At 35.1% G+C, this 18,287-nt stretch overlaps 1 protein-coding gene across 2 annotated transcripts; it reads left to right on the top strand.

Moving 5' to 3' along the window:
• The first annotated feature begins 5,929 nt into the window (after positions 1 to 5,929).
• LOC106869780 (S-crystallin 3) lies at positions 5,930 to 17,443 on the top strand. 2 transcript variants are annotated; one of them, XM_014915642.3, is made up of 6 exons: positions 5,930 to 6,158; positions 10,135 to 10,230; positions 10,997 to 11,112; positions 12,338 to 12,367; positions 13,905 to 14,012; positions 17,052 to 17,443. In XM_014915642.3, exons 1-6 carry the CDS (start codon positions 6,026 to 6,028, stop codon positions 17,214 to 17,216), a joined length of 648 nt encoding a protein of 215 aa, XP_014771128.1. In that variant the 5' UTR covers positions 5,930 to 6,025; the 3' UTR covers positions 17,217 to 17,443. The 2 variants fall into 2 exon arrangements, with proteins under 2 accessions (XP_014771128.1, XP_089207985.1); XM_089351859.1 differs by lacking the exon at positions 5,930 to 6,158 and adding an exon at positions 9,910 to 10,042.
• Positions 17,444 to 18,287: the final 844 nt, after the last annotated feature.

Raw genomic sequence — 18,287 nt, 5'->3', positions numbered from 1 at the left:
TGGAAAATTGCATGGTTGGCCTCAGCTTCACACCCATTGTCTACCGAATTCAGGATTCTATCTAATTAGGTCAAAGATTATTTTTATCGTTTTAACAGGCTTATTTGTGTATTGTAATAAGGGTGAGTGTTTTTATATATATATATATATATATATATATATATATATATATATGTTTGTGTGTATGTATGTATGTATGTATGTATGTAATGTATATATATGTACGTATGGTTATGGGTAAAGACACCCTCGGTCATGAATGTCCATGGGATTGCCCCTAGAATGTTACCCTCCGAGGAACAAGTTCGAGCAAGGTTGTTTTATGGAAGGCCAGCAATCACCCATGCATACCATCTCCCCTCTCCAGGCCACTGATGATATCCAAGGGAAAAGCAAAGGCCGATACAGCCTGGCACCAGTGACGTTGCAACTCATTTCTACAATGCATATATACATACATGTGCGTGTGTTTGTTACCAACCATTTGGCAACCGATGATGTTTTGTTTACTTTACCTTCTCGTAACTTAGTGGTTCGTCAGAAGAAAGTGCCAGACTTAAGAATTTCCTATTGGGGTCGATTTCTCCGACTAATCTCTTCAAGATGGTGCCCTAGCCTGACCACCGACCAATGACTAACACAAGTAAAAGATAAAAGATTGTGTCACATATCTGACGTTCATATATTTATATACGTGTCCTGCAAATGCTGATGTGTCAGTAAACGAAAACCACAATAGATTTTATAGGGAAGGTCATTATATAATAATCACGCAATATGTATGCACCTAACTTATATTGAATAAACCTTGTATACTGTGATTTATGTTTTATCGTTACAACTCTAATACCATAATAATATTAATATTGTATGTGTATATAATGCTTACTGCAATATATTCTGAAAAAATACACAACGAACTTGGATCAGAAACTACTCAGGCAATGTATGTTGTAACACATATATTAATTTACTGCATCTATGTTAATTTATTGCATCTCATGGGGTTCAGTTGCAGGTTATTTATATTCAAAATGCTATCCTTTTAGACGGTACTGACACTGTGGTATATACATGTATACATGCTTCTATACATGTGTGTGTACATTTATGCGTGTGTTTCTGACTGTTTATTAAAACAAAAGTTGACAGTGTACTCCGAGTTTCATCCCATGCTACTGTTCAGATCTGATTATACATTTTAACTGGCCAATGAAAGTCTATATCAGACAATGTTTGAACTATGAAACATTTTTTTTTACATGTTTTCTAACTCTTATATTACCACACACACACACACTCGCATACATTTTGAACTTGTCGATCGATTTCCCACGACTTCGAAGATAATGTAAAATGTAAATTTCTTCAAGCTATTGTTTTGAATTTACTTATAGAATGTTGTTACATTTCTTCGGTAAAATAATCTCAAGGGTCAAAGCATATGAAAAAGGTTGATTAATTTGGCATGAAATTTATAGACGCTGGTATCAAATTCATTTGAAAACTTATTCAAAATAATTGCTTTCTTCGAAGCTGTAAAGACAAACATAAAATAGAATGTTACATACGTAGATTTAGAATGGAACCAAGTTCTCCTGCTAAAACTAATCAGAGAATAGGTCAAAAGATTATAGTATTTATCTGGAAATACAGAAAGACGCAGAATAGTCGAAATGTGTCTTACTACATGTAGAGAGTTCGAGAGATCGTATCTTTCTGAAAGCAATGAGTTGTTGTAATGTATGTATAGAGTAAAAACCAACTGCAAGATTCACAATGTATGTATATGCTATTAGAATTTAAATTTCTTTAAAATTGAGTTTCTTCAAATTTAAATTTTAAGTTCAGTTTTAATTACGACCAAAAATTATTCCTTATCATATACTAGATCGTTTTCAGATTTGAAAAGATCTATATTTGTCTTTTCATGAAAAAAATAATCTCTTTATAATCTGGAACATAAAAGCGGTGATAAACTTGCCAGAAATAATATCGTAATATAAATATATAACACTTCTCAAAGACAAAATGACGACAATGGACTAAATTAAATGTATGGACCGTTGGATTTAAGAATATGTTTCAATTATATAAAATATGAAAAAAAGAATCAGAACTGAAGAGCCATTTTCCATTGGTACCAAAAATAGTTTATCTGAAATGGTAAGGTATATAATAAAGTGTGCCATTTGTACAGAGAAAAACACTTCAGATGCAAAAATTGAAATTTGCTTTTAATAATGGCATCATATATAGGGTGTTACCCTCTACCAGAAAGTAATAAGAACAACAGAGGAATAATATACTAATATATAACACGTGTACTGGTTTGAGTATATTCACTTTCGTTGACACGGGCACTCGCACACATCGAGAAAGTCTATATGAACACCATCATTTTCGTGGCACAAAATGATGCGGCCCCATATCCTGTGTGATAATTTACGAAACTGTGCTTTGGTGATTGTTGCAAAGGCTAAAAAAACAGCGTCTTTCAACTGTTAGCTATTGTGGTATCGCTCTTGCGAAACTTACTCCTTGATAATAGAAAATTAAAACAATATTTACAGGTGGTGACAAGACATATCGAACCACTCTGTAGTTTAAATTGATTCAAATACTATTTTGTTAATTATATCCTGTCATGTAACTCTATCGTGACATCATCAAACATCACAAGGCAGATTATATTATCGTATATATATGTAGTACTTTGAAAATTTGCAAAAAAGATACCTTAAAGTATCGATATATTTTGCCATCGATTTTTTGCAGATGTCACTCACGCGATATTTGATTAACGGTTCCATTCATACATAGCTAATGGATGCAAATGCAAACCTTCCGTTTAACTATTCAGTGCATTCGTGTTTTGACTAGTGAGCTCTACACCAAGACAGTCCTTGTTTTCTTATATAATTTATGCTATAGGGTCAGATCACTGTTCCATTAACTATAGATGTTCAAACAAACTTTAAATGAATCAGTATCGTAAATTCGTGAGGGCCTGCTTAGAAAGATTTTCATTCTGCCCTTCATTTCACTAGCTCACTAAAGAATTCCTGAGAATAAAATCTAAGATAATTTCAATTTAATAGATTCTACGCCTATAGTATCGACTGTGATACGATTTCCCCTAGGGCTGCTCATATCAATCCAGTTCATATAAAATATGAAAAGGAGAAGGGACAATGTGACCTCTTCCTCCATTCCAGCATGCACTTTGAAACGTATTTCGTGATTCAAATACAAAACCAGCTTGATGCTTTGTACAAATACGACCCCCTACCAAAGTATGCAATATGAAAGGGTTTCAAATTTGTCGCATGTGTTGATAAAGAGCGCATTCAGATCTGAGAGGGATCTGTTTGAAATATATATTGCATTCTCTACCCGATGATGAGATACAACCAACAATAAACCTGCTACTTGTTCCAAGAGGCGAGGTATGGGATCACAGAAGATTTAAATTAACATGATTATCTTTTCTGCTGCGTACTAGTATTGTAGTTTTCTCTATCTGAGTCTATGATAAAGCACTTCATTGCGCATCATTCGGAAAGAAGGGAATATCTTTAATATTGTTTACTTATGATCAATTTTCTTCCTACATTTGTTTACCGCATGAATAGTTCTCTGCATTGAGAGATTACAGCTACAGTAATACGGATATGTTGGAATGCTGCTTGGAAGAATCGCAAGACGGATTCCACAGCGGAGTCGATCGGCGGAAGAACTAGGGCTAGACCAAGAGCGAGGTAGGTGGATAATATACTTAGTCAAAAATGGCAATTCTGTCAGAAATCCTAATGATGGTTTCTTCTCAAAGAATCCTACGCAGGTGTTGCCTGAGACTCTAACACCACGAACATCTCAAACACACTGTGGATGAATAGTTTAAATACAATCTTTGAGACGCTTTGCCTTGTTTGATAGAATGGAAAAAAGGAGAGGGTTTCTCATTTGGGAATCATTTGCAATTGGGCACAAAAACAAGAAAAGTGAAGGAAAGATTAACCAAAGCGTCTCTTCGTGGTTTGTTGAGTTGTAAGTAATAAAATGGAAAATGAATGATAGAAAGTTTGACACATGCGTCAGTAGAAGTACCACTCTACCAGCCTGCATTCACAATAATGATATGGAGGGATTTCCGAAGTTTAAGAAGTACCAAGTGGCAAGAATCAACAAAGTTCTTTAGCAATTTCCGAAAGAATGAAGCTTGCAGCGAAAAAGGCTACTGTCGTAACATTTTTCAGGGGTTGATTGGAATTGTAGCCAAATGCCGTTACATGAGGGTGAGTACATACACATGCACACGTATATAACCATATATATATTATTTTACAAGAAAAGTAATTTAACAGTGACATCGAAGTCACTTTCTATATTTTTGTTTATAGTATGCTAAATATCTATTGTCTCTCGAGAGTTTATCATATATATATTGCATTTCCTGTCTGAGTTTCCAAAGGGGCCAGTTTTCATTCTACTAGAGGGGGTGCAGTTAATAAATGTGTGCCAGTACTTCGACTAGAAGCTACCCTAGAATGAATGATTGCACACACACACACACACACACACACACACACACACATATATATATATATGCAATCATTCATTCTAGGGTAGCTTCTAGTCGGAGTACTGGCACACATTTATTAACTGCACCCCTTCTAGTAGAATGAAAACTGGCCCCTTTGGAAACTCAGACAGGAAATTCAAGATGAGATTGAATTTTGAAGCAAGTTTAGTCTGTCACTCTATTTTTGCCAACTGTCTGCTGCTAATGATGATAGCAGTGACATTCTTGGTTAGAATAATGATGATGATAATGTTAATGATGATGACGATGATTATAATGACAATGAGTATGACGATGTCTGCCATAATGAAAGAGACACTGCTCTCCGGGTTGTCAGACACGTAATGCAGTGCCATTCCGGTACACTAATCTGCCAAAATCTGAACAAAAGCTGAACCATACTGGCATCAAATCAGAAATGCTCCATTGTTCACCAGTAGTCTACACTGAAACAAATTACCTCAAAATACGGACATGCATAGAAATAGCACCCACCCCACTGCCATACACACACACATACATTAGCACATGTGCATAGAACCCCCCTCCCCATAGACACACACAGGCACACACTCATACGCACTCACACGCATACACACACACATATGCACATGCAGACATAGAGAGAAAGACTAAGAGCGGGAGACAGATAAATCGGTATCTTGCTATGTATTCATATATGCATTTGCGTAATTTGCGTGCGTGTTTATGTGTGTGTGTGTGTGTTGCTACTCAGGCCAGACTGAAATTGTCTTCAATTAGAAGGACACAGTCACAGACACCCTCGAACATGCACACGCATTCACTGTGCACATATACATGTATGCGTTTAGTGTAATATATACGTAGCGTATATATATATATATATATATATATATATATATATATATATATATATATATATGTGTGTGTGTGTGTGTGTGTGTGTGTGTGTGTGTGTGTGTGCACATAAAGAAAAAGAGAAAGAAAGAACAAGAGAGGGGTAGGAGAGGTTAGTACAAATGGACAGACAATTTTTTTTAACGTTTTTGCTTGTCATTGTTTTTGTTGTAGTTGTTCTGGGTGGCACCAATTGTTAGAATGTTTCATTAAATTAGGAATTAGCAGTTATTTATTTCTTGTTACACCTGTAATGAGCGGCAGTTGAGTTAGGCATGTGTCTATGTCAGAGAGAATAAGAGACAAGAGAAGGAGTGAGAGTGATCGAGAAAGAAAAAAGCGGGAAATATAGAGAGGGAGGGAGAACTTTAAACAGTTCAAAGAGAGTAAATAGTTGAGGACATTTAATTACTGCGAGTAATTGCAGTTTTTCCTATATAAGAGGAATCTGCAGTTCTAAGCAGCACCACTAACATTCATTTGATCTTAGCTTGTGGCTCTACACGGCTCTCCAGTTAAGTACACCGTTGAATTTACAACATCATCCAACAAACATCAAACATGCCTTCCTACACTCTCCACTACTTCAACCACCGTGGCCGTGCCGAGATCTGCCGTATGCTGTTCGCAGCTGCAGGTGTGCAGTACAATGACCGAAGGATCGAGTCTTCAGAATGGGACAATATGAGAAGCAGTAAGTGCTTATTTGTTTTCTTTCATTCTTCTTCCCCTACTCGGTCATGCCAAAAGCGAGTGTGTGAGCAATCTCTGATCTATTAATTTCAATTGCTCATCTCTCAAATAACATTTTATTAGCTTAAGAAAATAAAGACACATTAGTGCATTATGTCTGGGAACAGACGAGATGGTCATGGCTGGAATAATTTTGAGTATAGATCTGCTCAGTGAAAACTCATCTGCATTTAAGAAACTGTCTTAACTTTTAATTATTTTTATCTTACTACTGGAGAGTTGGAAAGGCTTTGTAGTAGCTTCCGTACTTACTCTACGGTTTTGAATAACACAGAGACGATTCAAGACCAACATGAACAAAAATACATAAATATATGCCCGGAGCGTGTTGGAAATGTCCGTGTCAAATAACGACGGAGTCAAGCTCGATTTAGTCTGACCTGAAGATGAATAAATGAATACATATCTGAAGAATGCCTTAGCAAAGTTGAAATTTTTGTGTAGAAAATTTACTATTTAGTTGTAAACTGATCTATCGTAGGTTTATATTGTAAAGTAGCTGTCTGATATCTCATCGTATATCTGCTTAAATACCACCGTCTCTTTCTTTTTGTAAGTTAGCCCAGGCAGAAGTGAAATGTTCTTGACATTTGCATCCTTTGAGAGAACAAACAATACCACTATCTATGCAATTGGAAAATATTGATGTCCATCTCCTGACATGCATCATGTGCTATAATGTGAGACAGTATCACTTCATTTTGGTTTTAAGTTGCGCAAGTCCAGATTTGCAAATCAAATGCAACCAACTTCTTCATGTCAATCTTCTACAAATTTAAAAATAGTTCAAGTCTTATAAGCATAACCATAAATAAATTAGTCTTCCCTTTAAACAGGGCGATAGTCTGACTCCCGATCGCTTATCGCCATTGAAACCTAAATCAAACTAGCCTTCGTTTATTTCCCTTAGAATTTTAGAAAAGGAAAAGAAAGGCAAAGAAATGAGATTAAATATAAATAGTGGTTCCCTATAACGTGTTGCTTAAAATCAAAAATTAAAGAAAGAATTGGAGCGATGGTTTTGAATGCAAAGTGCATGATGCCTGAATGTCCTTTAATGTTACGCAATATATATATGTATATATATATATATATATATATATATATATATATATATATATATATATATATATATATATATATATATATATATATATTTATATATATATACATATATATATATATATGTTGTGAACTTCTAGCATGGAAATAATCTCTCTGATCCCACCTAAATTGTATGGAACTGGGGCGGTCATTATTTGGAAAATTGCCGCCATATTCGTCGCTCAAACTCCGTATAAGTTGATCTTGTTTTTGATAAACTATGATTGACTGAATTGACTATAATTTTCTCAGAAGAAGTATATGGTCTGAGCTAGTTGAAAGTTGTTACCATAATATTTATAGTATTGGGAAAAATATGCTACGTGTAGTTTAATTTTTCACTAATAATTTATTTTTTAGGGAAGCGAGGCAGCTGAATGATTCTGGTAAGCGCCAAGATATTTATAGGCTGGGATATCAAATCCGTTGAATATGTCTCATTGTATTTTGATCCCTAAGGCTTCCATAGGTTAGGTTTGACATATATGTACACTTAAATACACAGGTCTGGGGAAGTTGTTTTTTTTTAATACTGGCAAGTGCACATGCGAGCAAGCTTTTCTCTTCCATAGCCCCGATGTTATTCAACATAAAAGCCTGAGTCTTCGAGCTATTACACTAATGCCAGTGTCGTTGCTGCAGGCTTTGCCAGCAGAACTAACACAGTCGGATAGAGCAAGTAATGTAAATATTTTTTTCCGATGCTCTTATGTTGCTGCCAATCCAGTGCCTTGAATTGCTGTATTTTTAGCTATCCCAAAAGGACGAAAGGATGACACGGCATAATGTGTATTCAGACTGAAGAGTGTCAGAACAAATAAGACGTAGGATTCTACCCAACAATCTAATGACTCTGCCAATACACCGTTACCATGTATTCTTAGCAAAACACATTAAGACTAACATATTCTCAGCTATGTCTACCAGCTCGCTTTGGGATATTATTTGCATTAAACTCACAGGCCACTAATGTCTATTCAAGGTGTCACAGACACCAAACACCCTAGCTGAGGCATGATCAGATGTTATTTTAACTCCTGTATCTGTTATGGTATGCCTATAAAATACACACCGCTGTAAATTACTATCACAATTATATAACATGCAGCAGAAACTATAATATCCACATTATTTTTTTAAACCTGCATTGATGTCATTAACGGTTTTATCTTCCTCTCAATCTTTGATGAGATTTTTCTGCATTTAATACTTCTTCCTAATCTATTTAGCCCCCCCCCCCCCACTTTTTTTTTTACTTCGATCCCTACATTTAAGGCTTATTTAAGGCTATATTATACACCAAGATACTTAACAAAGACTGCAAAGAAAATAACCGATAAATATACAGCATTCTTATTGCTTATAGCGATAGCTCTATGTCTAGATTGAATATCGTACACCATAGATACAATGAAGATACATAGAAATGATGTCAATTTCGAACAGTTTTAATGGGAACCAGACACATAGCCCTCTCCCTAAACTAATTTACCAGCATTGTTAGGTGCTACATTGATATCGCCCTCGCGTGCTATAAGTGAGTGTCATACATATTGGAGGTGACGTTTCTCGTCGAAATGCTATTTTGCAAATAAATTGTAATGAGCTTCTTTATACTGCATTCTGATAAGTAAAATGATCAAATCGTATTAGAATTCAATCATGAACACCCGCAAATTTTCTTTTGGTTTAGAAATATCCTATTTAAGCATAAAAGAAAAATAATTTTCAGTAATATTAACATATTCTAATACTTATGCGATAAGACTTCAGATAGTTTATTGTGCCAGACTAAATATATTATTCTCATATGTATACAAGGCATAAATGCTTGACAGTAGATAATTTCAGCTGTAAACCTTCTCAGTTCAAACTACCCTCAGAGCGATTTTCTTAAACATTTTGCCGGTTTTATGAATTTAAAAGGGTATAAACTAGATTTTATTTTGAAACCGCTATAAGAAGAGCAGTTGTATTTTGAAAATCACCGTTAAACGAATTTAAGAGTAGTATATTTTGGGGGGGATATTTTCATTTGCCCCCATATAAGCAAGTGGAGCAAATTAAAAGATAAAAGAAAGGAATTTCTCGATGTTTTTTTATTTACAATTTAATCTAAATATATGGAATGTGAAATTAAAAATGAAACCAATTTTGAGGTAACTGCCAACAAGCTGATTCGAAACCATGATGATGATTGTGCTCGATAGAATGAAAATATAAGTAAACAAAAATAGCTGATATTAAAAAAAAAAAAGAATGATTTCAAGCCTTCTAAAATAGTTTTAGTAGCTGTAATCATGAGGAGTTAAATATAACTACACATACGCAAAATAGAGATAAAGATATTGGGCAGCACAAACAGTAAATGAAAGCATTTATCTGCATTATTCCCTTTCTTTATGTTCAGTTTCAAGTCTCACCAGGATGAAATATGAATTTCATCACTATTTAGAGGTCTGGGAAGAAAATTGTAAATACGGTATATCAGAATCATTTCAATTACCTTCACCCTTACACAGATTTATGGCTTTTTGCCAACGTCAATAAGTGGTGAATGCACACACGATTAGGCATCAGAATAATAAGTTGTGATATCTGTTAATATCGCTTTATATAAAAAGAATTCAAAAATACCTTATCTTTCATACATCCATGCTCGATAAAATTCATTACGAATCAAGTACAGGGATCAATGTATTTGTTCTTACACAGTATTCCGTGAGTAACTTTGTACATCGAATATTGTTATGCGATAAATCCTCCTCCTCCTCGTCACTATTATTATTATTATTAATATTGTTTCTTTGCAGAGATGCCTTGCTCAATGATGCCAATGCTGGAACTGGACAATAGGACCCAGATTCCCCAGAGTATGGCTATGGCCAGATATTTGGCCAGGGAATTCGGTAAGTGAAATTATAATTGATTAAATGAGAATACTTGTGCATAAACGTTAGAGTATCGTTTTGCACGCGTGTGTGTGTGTGTTTGTGTGTGCGTGTGTGTGTGTGTATGTATGCGTGCATATATGTATATACTGTTTTTATAGCATTATATATACTTCGACAACCGATTCCGAAAGCGAATTATTCGACTTTCTCTCGAAAGATTTATACATTCTTATGACGCCTAATGAGAAGGTAAAACGCATGAAAAGAAAGGAGTGTCTTCAACATCCTCGATCTGCATCGACCATCCCGTGCGAGTTCTGCCCATGACTCTTTCACCAAAGACTTGGACATGAAAGTCACTTTCGACACAAGCATCAGCCGAGAAGACTGGATGGAAACTGACGAACCCAATGCACGGATACGAGCTGGAGCCGACGATATATTGATGTCTTTCTGTTTGTTCTCCGGGCATTGCTCGATAACTGGTTTCGGTTAATTCAAAGTCCAGTGACTTAGTGCTGCAGCAAAAAAAATAAAATGATAATAATAATAATAATAATAATACGATTGAATAAGTAAGTACCAGATTGAAGAATAATTAAGACTGAAATAATGAAGACGCTCTCTCGGCATGTCGGCAGCCCAACGACAGAAACAAGTTAAAGAAAAGCACAAGATATAAAAAGAAAGACTTGTATAAAATTGTCTTCAATAAAGAATTAAATGATAATATCGTGATTTTCTGAGATATTAAGTTTGTTTTATTAAATAAACTTTCCAGGATTCCATGGCAGAAGCAACATCGAAATGGCCAGAGTCGACTACATTTCAGACTGTTTCTACGATATTTTGGATGACTACTTGAGGATGTACCAAGATGGCAACTGTAGAATGATGGTAATTATTGAAAATTACAACCTATTAATATCCATCTATTCATTCTCCACTTCATCCATCTATCTATTCAACAACAATATCTTACGCCTCGTCTATCTCTCCCACCTCTCTGAGTATGTGTGCATATATATATATATATATATATATATATATATATATATATATATATATATATATATATATATATATATATATATATATATATATATATATATATATATATATATATATATATATATATATATATATATATATATATATATATATGTATATATTCGGTTATAATGTCTTACGTTTAAGCTGGTTCCCATACATTTCCCTGAGAAGTTTACATTTTTAACATCGCCGATTCCCATGGATCGCATAAATTGTAATTCTTCGAAACATATGACGAAATAAAAGTATGCAGTTATAATATGCGTTTCATTCCATTCATTAAATATATATATATGTATATATATATATATCAAATGAACGAGGGAAATGGAAAAATTAAAATTAGCAAGAATCTTTATTGAACACAGTGATCGTTTCGATCAATCCTGCATCTGTCCCTTACGGATGGGATACTATACATCTAGTTGCGCTACATTCATCAATACAGGTTGTCTTGTCAGATGTCTGGCGTGAATAAAAGATACATTACTCAATTTACTGAGTTTTGCTTGGCATGTTGTGGTCGCCCGTGGTATGTTGGCTACGCTGACATAGCATGGAATATAAGTGAGATAAATATCATTTAATGTACGCAGAATTTTGAAAAGCGGTATTACTTGATCCATGAGACACAATAATGTGACAGATTATATAGCATATATCGTGGAATGTTCTGTCGTAGACATACTTGACTTGAGAAATGTCTTCCTGTACAACTTAGATGATTTGGATTAAATATGCTACACATTAGTTCATAGCCTCCATCTAATTGTAATCGACATTTTCTGAAATGTTGCCTGTTCTGTCATGCACCAGATGTTAAAGTAACGATGTGATCGCAGAGCAATTTGATATGAAGTGTTTTCCTAAAGAATACGACTCACTTCCCGGTCCTAGAATCGGAACTATGATCTAACACCCAAAACGTTTGATCAAGCGCTATCTATCTATCTATCTATCTATCTATCTATCTATCTATCTATCTATCTATCTATCTATCTATCTATCCATCCATCCATCCATCCATCTTTCTATATAATTTACACAGTTTTAACGTTGCTTTTTGCAGTTCCAGAGATCCAGGGAATCAAATGGATCTGTAAGTTTGCTCTTAATTATTCTTCATTATCAGAATGTCATGTTTTTTTAACATAATAAAATTCCAAAAGTATTCTTGACATACAAGAGTGAGTGTATTTGCATGCACGTGCGTTTGTATGCGTATATATTGCTGGACACTGATGAAGAAAAGTGAAAGATTGCATACGATTTCTAACGCGTGTATTTCATATAAAGTACTGAACACTGTAAGGTTTTTTTTTTACGTATTCTTATATCATGGTTTAAAAATTTTCATAGTCAGTCAGATACTCAAAACAGTGAGTATTATATTATGAATTTAATCCCATAAACTCCAGCTAATGTTACCGAACGGAGTCATGCCGAAGAACCTTCCATTTGTGAATAAATTAACAATTGTTGGCGATCACTGAATGAAACATTATAGCTTGTGCTCTTTGATTCCCGAGGCCTGGCCTGAGCACTGCATCCTGTTTAAGGTTTCACAAATGGTATAATGTTAGTTAAAAGATGTAAAGTTATATACCCAATACATATTGTATGATTTAGTTAGTATCTATACCCGACATATTCGATTTTAAAATTTCAGTCCCACTGCGTGGCACCTTGGGCAAGTGTCTTCTACTATAGCCTCGGGCTGACCAAAGCCTTGTGAGTGGATTTGGTAGACGGAAACTGAAAGAAACCCGTCGTATATATGTATATAGATATATGTGTGTGTTTGTGTGTCTGTGTTTGTCCTCCCACCATCGCTTGACAACCGATGCTGGTGTGTTTACGTCCCCGTAACTTAGCGGTTCGACAGAAGGAATCGATTGAATAAGTACTAGGCTTACAAAGAATAAGTCCTGGGGTCGATTTTCTCGACTAAAGGTGGTGCTCAAATGACTGAAACACGTAAAAGAGTAAAAGAGAGAGAGAGAGAGAGAGAGAGAGAGAGAGAGAGAGAGAGAGAGAGAGAGATATTACTTACTGAGCTATAACCGCTTCACTGGCTGTTTTAGGTAGTTTGTAATCTACACATAAGTTAAATGACATACTTGAATTATAAGAATATGTCAGTTTCAGGAACAGTCAACAGTAAATGGTAATATTATTTCAAAGGGAAAAGATTAGGTCAATGCCAACAGTTTTTTTTTCAAAGGAAAGTAATTGTTAGAAGATAAGGGATATAATTCATGGTTAAATTAATGCCCTTTGATGATGAACTGAAGCAATTAATTCTTTTCAAAAAACATTACTAAAGGAAAATGTTTACTCCTTGTGCATCTAGATTTGTCTTGGAGTTCTTTAGGGTTAAATACGATTTGCTTTGAACTGAATTCTACCACATGATGCTTCAGTGTGTGTCTGTGTCTAAGATTTTTACCCTTGGTCTATATTGTCATGTAACCAAAGTATTTCTAAGATTTTCTTCTTGGAGTTTATTCTGTTATATAAACGAAGTATTTGCCATTCTTATGACGTCAACTATATATGAATGTGTGTGCATGTTTGTGTGTGTATGAATGTATGTATGTATGTGAAACTATAATTTCCTTTATAACTTTTAACAGTCTGAACAACGCATGAGATACAGGGAAACCTGCCGCAGAATCCTTCCCTTCATGGAAAGAACATTGGAAATGCGTAATGGAGGCAGCCAATTCTTTATGGGAGATCAGGTTAGTAACTAACGTTCGTTGCCTGAATTACACTATTCGCTAATCTTCCCCGTTCTTATAAAGACTTACTGACTATTTCACTGTTATAAAATTAATTTGAGTAAGATTGGTTACACTAAGCTCGCAGTGCAAAGTTTCAGAATGCCATTCGGATATTTTCCCTTTCTCATTATCTTCCTGGCACTGCATTTCACCCCTGGACAAAGCTCTGTGCGTGTGTGGGGGGATATTAAACAGATTTCTGAAATACTATAAACCAGATTCTTGAATAGATATCAAATAGATTGTTGGCTGAATATTAAGCATTTTGTACCACGTTGGGTGGAACACTTTGTATTTTGTATGATGGGTCTATTATGGTAGGTAATTTATGTTTCTTAAGAGAGAAGTCCATTGAGATGAAAATGTTCAATGATATGAAGAAACACCTGATAACATTTCTGACGGTTGGGAAGGCGGCGAGGTGACACAATCGTTAGCACCATAGGCAAAATACCTTGCGGTAGTTCATCCGTCTGTAATTTCAGAGGTCGATAAAATAAGTAGCAGTTGAGGAGTGGTGTCGACCTAGTCGACTTAACCCCTACTCAGAAATTGCTGGCTTTATGCCAAAAGTTTTAACTAATATTTCTGATGGTTGGTGTGTGACTGTCCATTCGTTGTAGTAATCTTCACACACATTAATCAGCTATAATGATTTTCAGAAAATGCTGGTACACTATCTCTAAGTATTCACTCACATTTAATCATCGTAAATATTTCTTAGCTCGAGTAGATTTTCTTATTGAGTTTACTACGTAGGTATTCTCTCTGTAGTTCTTTTAATGAATTCTTTTAATGTGTCTCTTCACAATTTATTTCCTCAATATGTATTGTAGCAAGTGAAAATGACTGTTTTATCATTATTTATATACTTTAAATGTTAGCGAATATATATTTAGTGAGGGCTAATATTCTCATCCAAATTACTACAGTCTATCAATTTTCATATCTGGCGATTTAATTAGCTTCGGATAGCACTGACTGTAATATTCCACAGTCAATGCATATATAATATATATTTACATTCGATACATATTGATTAACTTCGCTACATTATACTGAAATTCATACCGAAAATAATGAACGAAATGTGTTAGTAGAAATTAAATAAGGGAGACAGTGAGAGTCTTTTGTTTACATGTTTATAAGCAAGGGTAATACACAAACAATAGTGGAGGCGCAATGGCCCAGTGGTTAAAGCAGCGGACTCGCGGTCATAGGATCGCGGTTTCATTCTCAGACAGGACGTTGTGAGTGTTTATTGAGCGAAAACACCTAAAGCTCCACGAGGCTCCGGCAGGAGATGGTGGCGAACCCTGCAGTACTCTTTCACCACAACTTTCTCTCACTCTTACTTCCTGTTTCTCTTGTGCCTGTAATTCAAAGGGTCAGCCTTGTCACACTGTGTCACGCGGAATATCCCTGAGAACTACGTTAAGGGTACACGTGTCTGTGGAGTGCTCAGCTACTTGCACGTTAATTTCACGAGCAGGCTGTTCTGTTGATCAGAATCAACTGGAACCCTCGACGTGGTAAGCGACGGAGTGCCAACAAACAAACACAAACAATGGCTAAAATTTGAAGATAAGAATTTACTATTTTATACGTGAGCAATATTTCAACAAAATATTATATATTACTGAGCAAACTATTATTCTATATTGTTGCTTCAACCAATGTACAACCACACAATTATTAAATACCTATTTGTAGCGAGCTGACAGAATCGTTTGTGCATCGGACAAGATGCTTATCAGCATTTTGTCCTGTCGGTTGTCAGGATTGACTTTGCTTTTCATCCTATACGTGTCGATAAATTAATTCTGTTAAGTAAGCCTGTTCATTGATGTCCATGTAATCGACTTCACCCCCTCTCAAAATTGCTGGCCTTTTGTCTAGAGTAGAAAGTTGTTATCATTCAGTCACTGCGCTGTTCGATGATTTAGATACTCTCATTCTCTATTCAAAATTATTCAATTTTCACTGAATCACCGAAACATAGAATGTTTTTGTATACCATAAAGAGAAAATAATTATAGCATTTCACTCAGAGCTTTTCGGCGGAATAAAAAAAAGAAAAAAAGAAACGACAAGTTTATAAACATGGCTGATCTAACGACACAAACATTTATTTCATTTTATGAAATTTAATAAAGTAAATGTTAGCGATGACACCCATCATTAGTTTTCAGCAAAAGAGTAGTTGTTATTTTTATCAAGCGCAGCTATAGCTGTGTGGTTACGAGGCTCACTTTGCAACTATGTGAATTCAGGTTTAGTTGCACTTCGCAGCTCCCTGGGCAAATGTGTTCCCCTATAGCTTTCGATTGACCAATGCCTTGTGAGTGAATTTGGTTAACAGAAACTGTATGGAAATGTATCGAAGGTGGAGAGCTAGCAGAAACGTTAGCACGCCGGGTGAAATGCTTAGCGGTATTTCGTCTGCTGCTAGGTTCTGAGTTCAAATTCCACCGAGGTCGACTTTGCCTTTCATCCTTTCGGTGTCGATATATTAAGTACCAGTTACGCACTAGGGTCGATATAATCGACTTAATCCGTTTGTTTGTCCTTGTTTGTCCCCTTTATGTTTAGCTCCTTGTGGGCAATAAAGAAATTAAAAAAACTGTATGGAAGCCTGTCATATATTATATGTGTGTGTGTGTGTATGTGTGTGTGTGAGAGAGAGAGAGAGAGAGAGAGAGAGAGAGAGAGTGTGTATGTGCAAGCCCATGTTCTAGTGTTTGTCCTCCCATTGCTTGACGACCGATACTGGTTTGGCGGATTTATTTGGACAAATCGACTCTAGTACATATTTTTTAAAGTCTGATACTGGTACTGATTTTATCGGTTCTTTTGCCGAACCGTTAGCTTTCGAGGAAGTAAACAAACCAATATGGCAACAATCTAATGTTAAAAATAAATATTCATATTATAGCAATCATACTATCATGCGATCCAAGGTATAATGATATTATATTATAATACTTTGTTATTCAGATGACAATGGCTGACATGATGTGCTATTGCGCTCTCGAGAACCCACTGATGGAAGAATCATCAATTCTCAGCAGCTACCCCAAACTGATGGCACTGAGAAACCGTGTTATGAACCACCCTAAGATGAGCAACTACCTCCAGAAGAGATGCCGCACCGAATTCTAAACTGCCTTGAGAACACCCGAAGAATACATTCTTTATGATGATGATGATGTTGATCAGTAAAGCAATGCATATATTATTGGATCCCAATCATGTTTACATGGTCTCAGAGAATCTCAGTGTCTATCTACCCTAGTATTTGTCCCTGTTCCGAATGTGTTTCAATGTAAAAATATATATTTGACTGTTTGATTTGCTTTAGACAAATTGCAATAAAACATTTAAACCTATATTTTATTGATCTTTTAGTTTTGATTTTTAATCGATTTTAATGTAATGTTACATACTTGAAGACTGATTGATCCTCAGACAGTATCGATCCTCAGACAGAATCGATCCTCAGAACGTCGGAGAATTAATTGCCATGCAGTACTTGTACCAGTAACTTTGTACATTCTGATTTCACATGCAAAAGTGATTCATTTTACTTTTTATTCCTTTTTTCTAGAATTAATAAAATACGTACCAGTTATATACTGGGATAGATTATATCATGTTCCCTTTCTCTCTCTCTCTCTCTCTCGTTTTCTCATTCTCTCATGCTCAGCATCGACTATTCTACGTTTCAAGAAGAATGGAGCAAACTACAAAGCTGAATGGTCCCTCTACGAAACGTATTCTCTGAAATAACCGAGTTATGTAAGTTAATAAGTGTAGTAATGTACAGTCGTATACTTAGTGGTTCCTCCAAAACTTGTTCAGTAAATATGGCGAAGTTTAAAAGGATATAACAGGAGTGAAACATATCTGGGGTTGTTTCCATTATTTGCTGACCTAAAATAATGTCTAATAACAACTAATATTGTAATATTACTTTTCCTTACTGAAACAATTATTTCTAGTGAGCTTTTTCATGTTAACTGCATCAAATAAGCTAATATAATTTCAGCCATAATATTACAATTATTTTCACAAAAAATAAGACCAACAATTATAACAACATACCAAACTAAATATTGAACAATATTACATATAGCACACATTACTTAATAAGTTTAATAATACTTCAACAATTACAGTTATGAATTATTTAATTATCTAAAAACATGAACACATATCCGTAGAATTATATTA

Source organism: Octopus bimaculoides, chromosome 5 (genome assembly GCF_046866305.1).
Source record: "Octopus bimaculoides isolate indiv1 chromosome 5, ASM4686630v1, whole genome shotgun sequence".
Lineage (NCBI taxonomy): Eukaryota > Metazoa > Mollusca > Cephalopoda > Octopoda > Octopodidae > Octopus > Octopus bimaculoides.
This window is presented reverse-complemented; position numbering and strand designations above follow the sequence as displayed.

What these genes read in the sequence shown, in the direction of transcription:
- LOC106869780 (XM_014915642.3), top strand. Translation starts at nt 6,026, where the DNA reads ATGCCTTCCTACACTCTCCACTACTTCAACCACCGTGGCCGTGCCGAG. An exon ending in ATGGGACAATATGAGAAGCA is followed by an intron (nt 6,159 to 10,134) that starts GTAAGTGCTTAT and finishes GTTTCTTTGCAG; the next exon opens with AGATGCCTTGCTCAATGATG. An exon ending in CCAGGGAATCAAATGGATCT is followed by an intron (nt 12,368 to 13,904) that starts GTAAGTTTGCTC and finishes AACTTTTAACAG; the next exon opens with TCTGAACAACGCATGAGATA.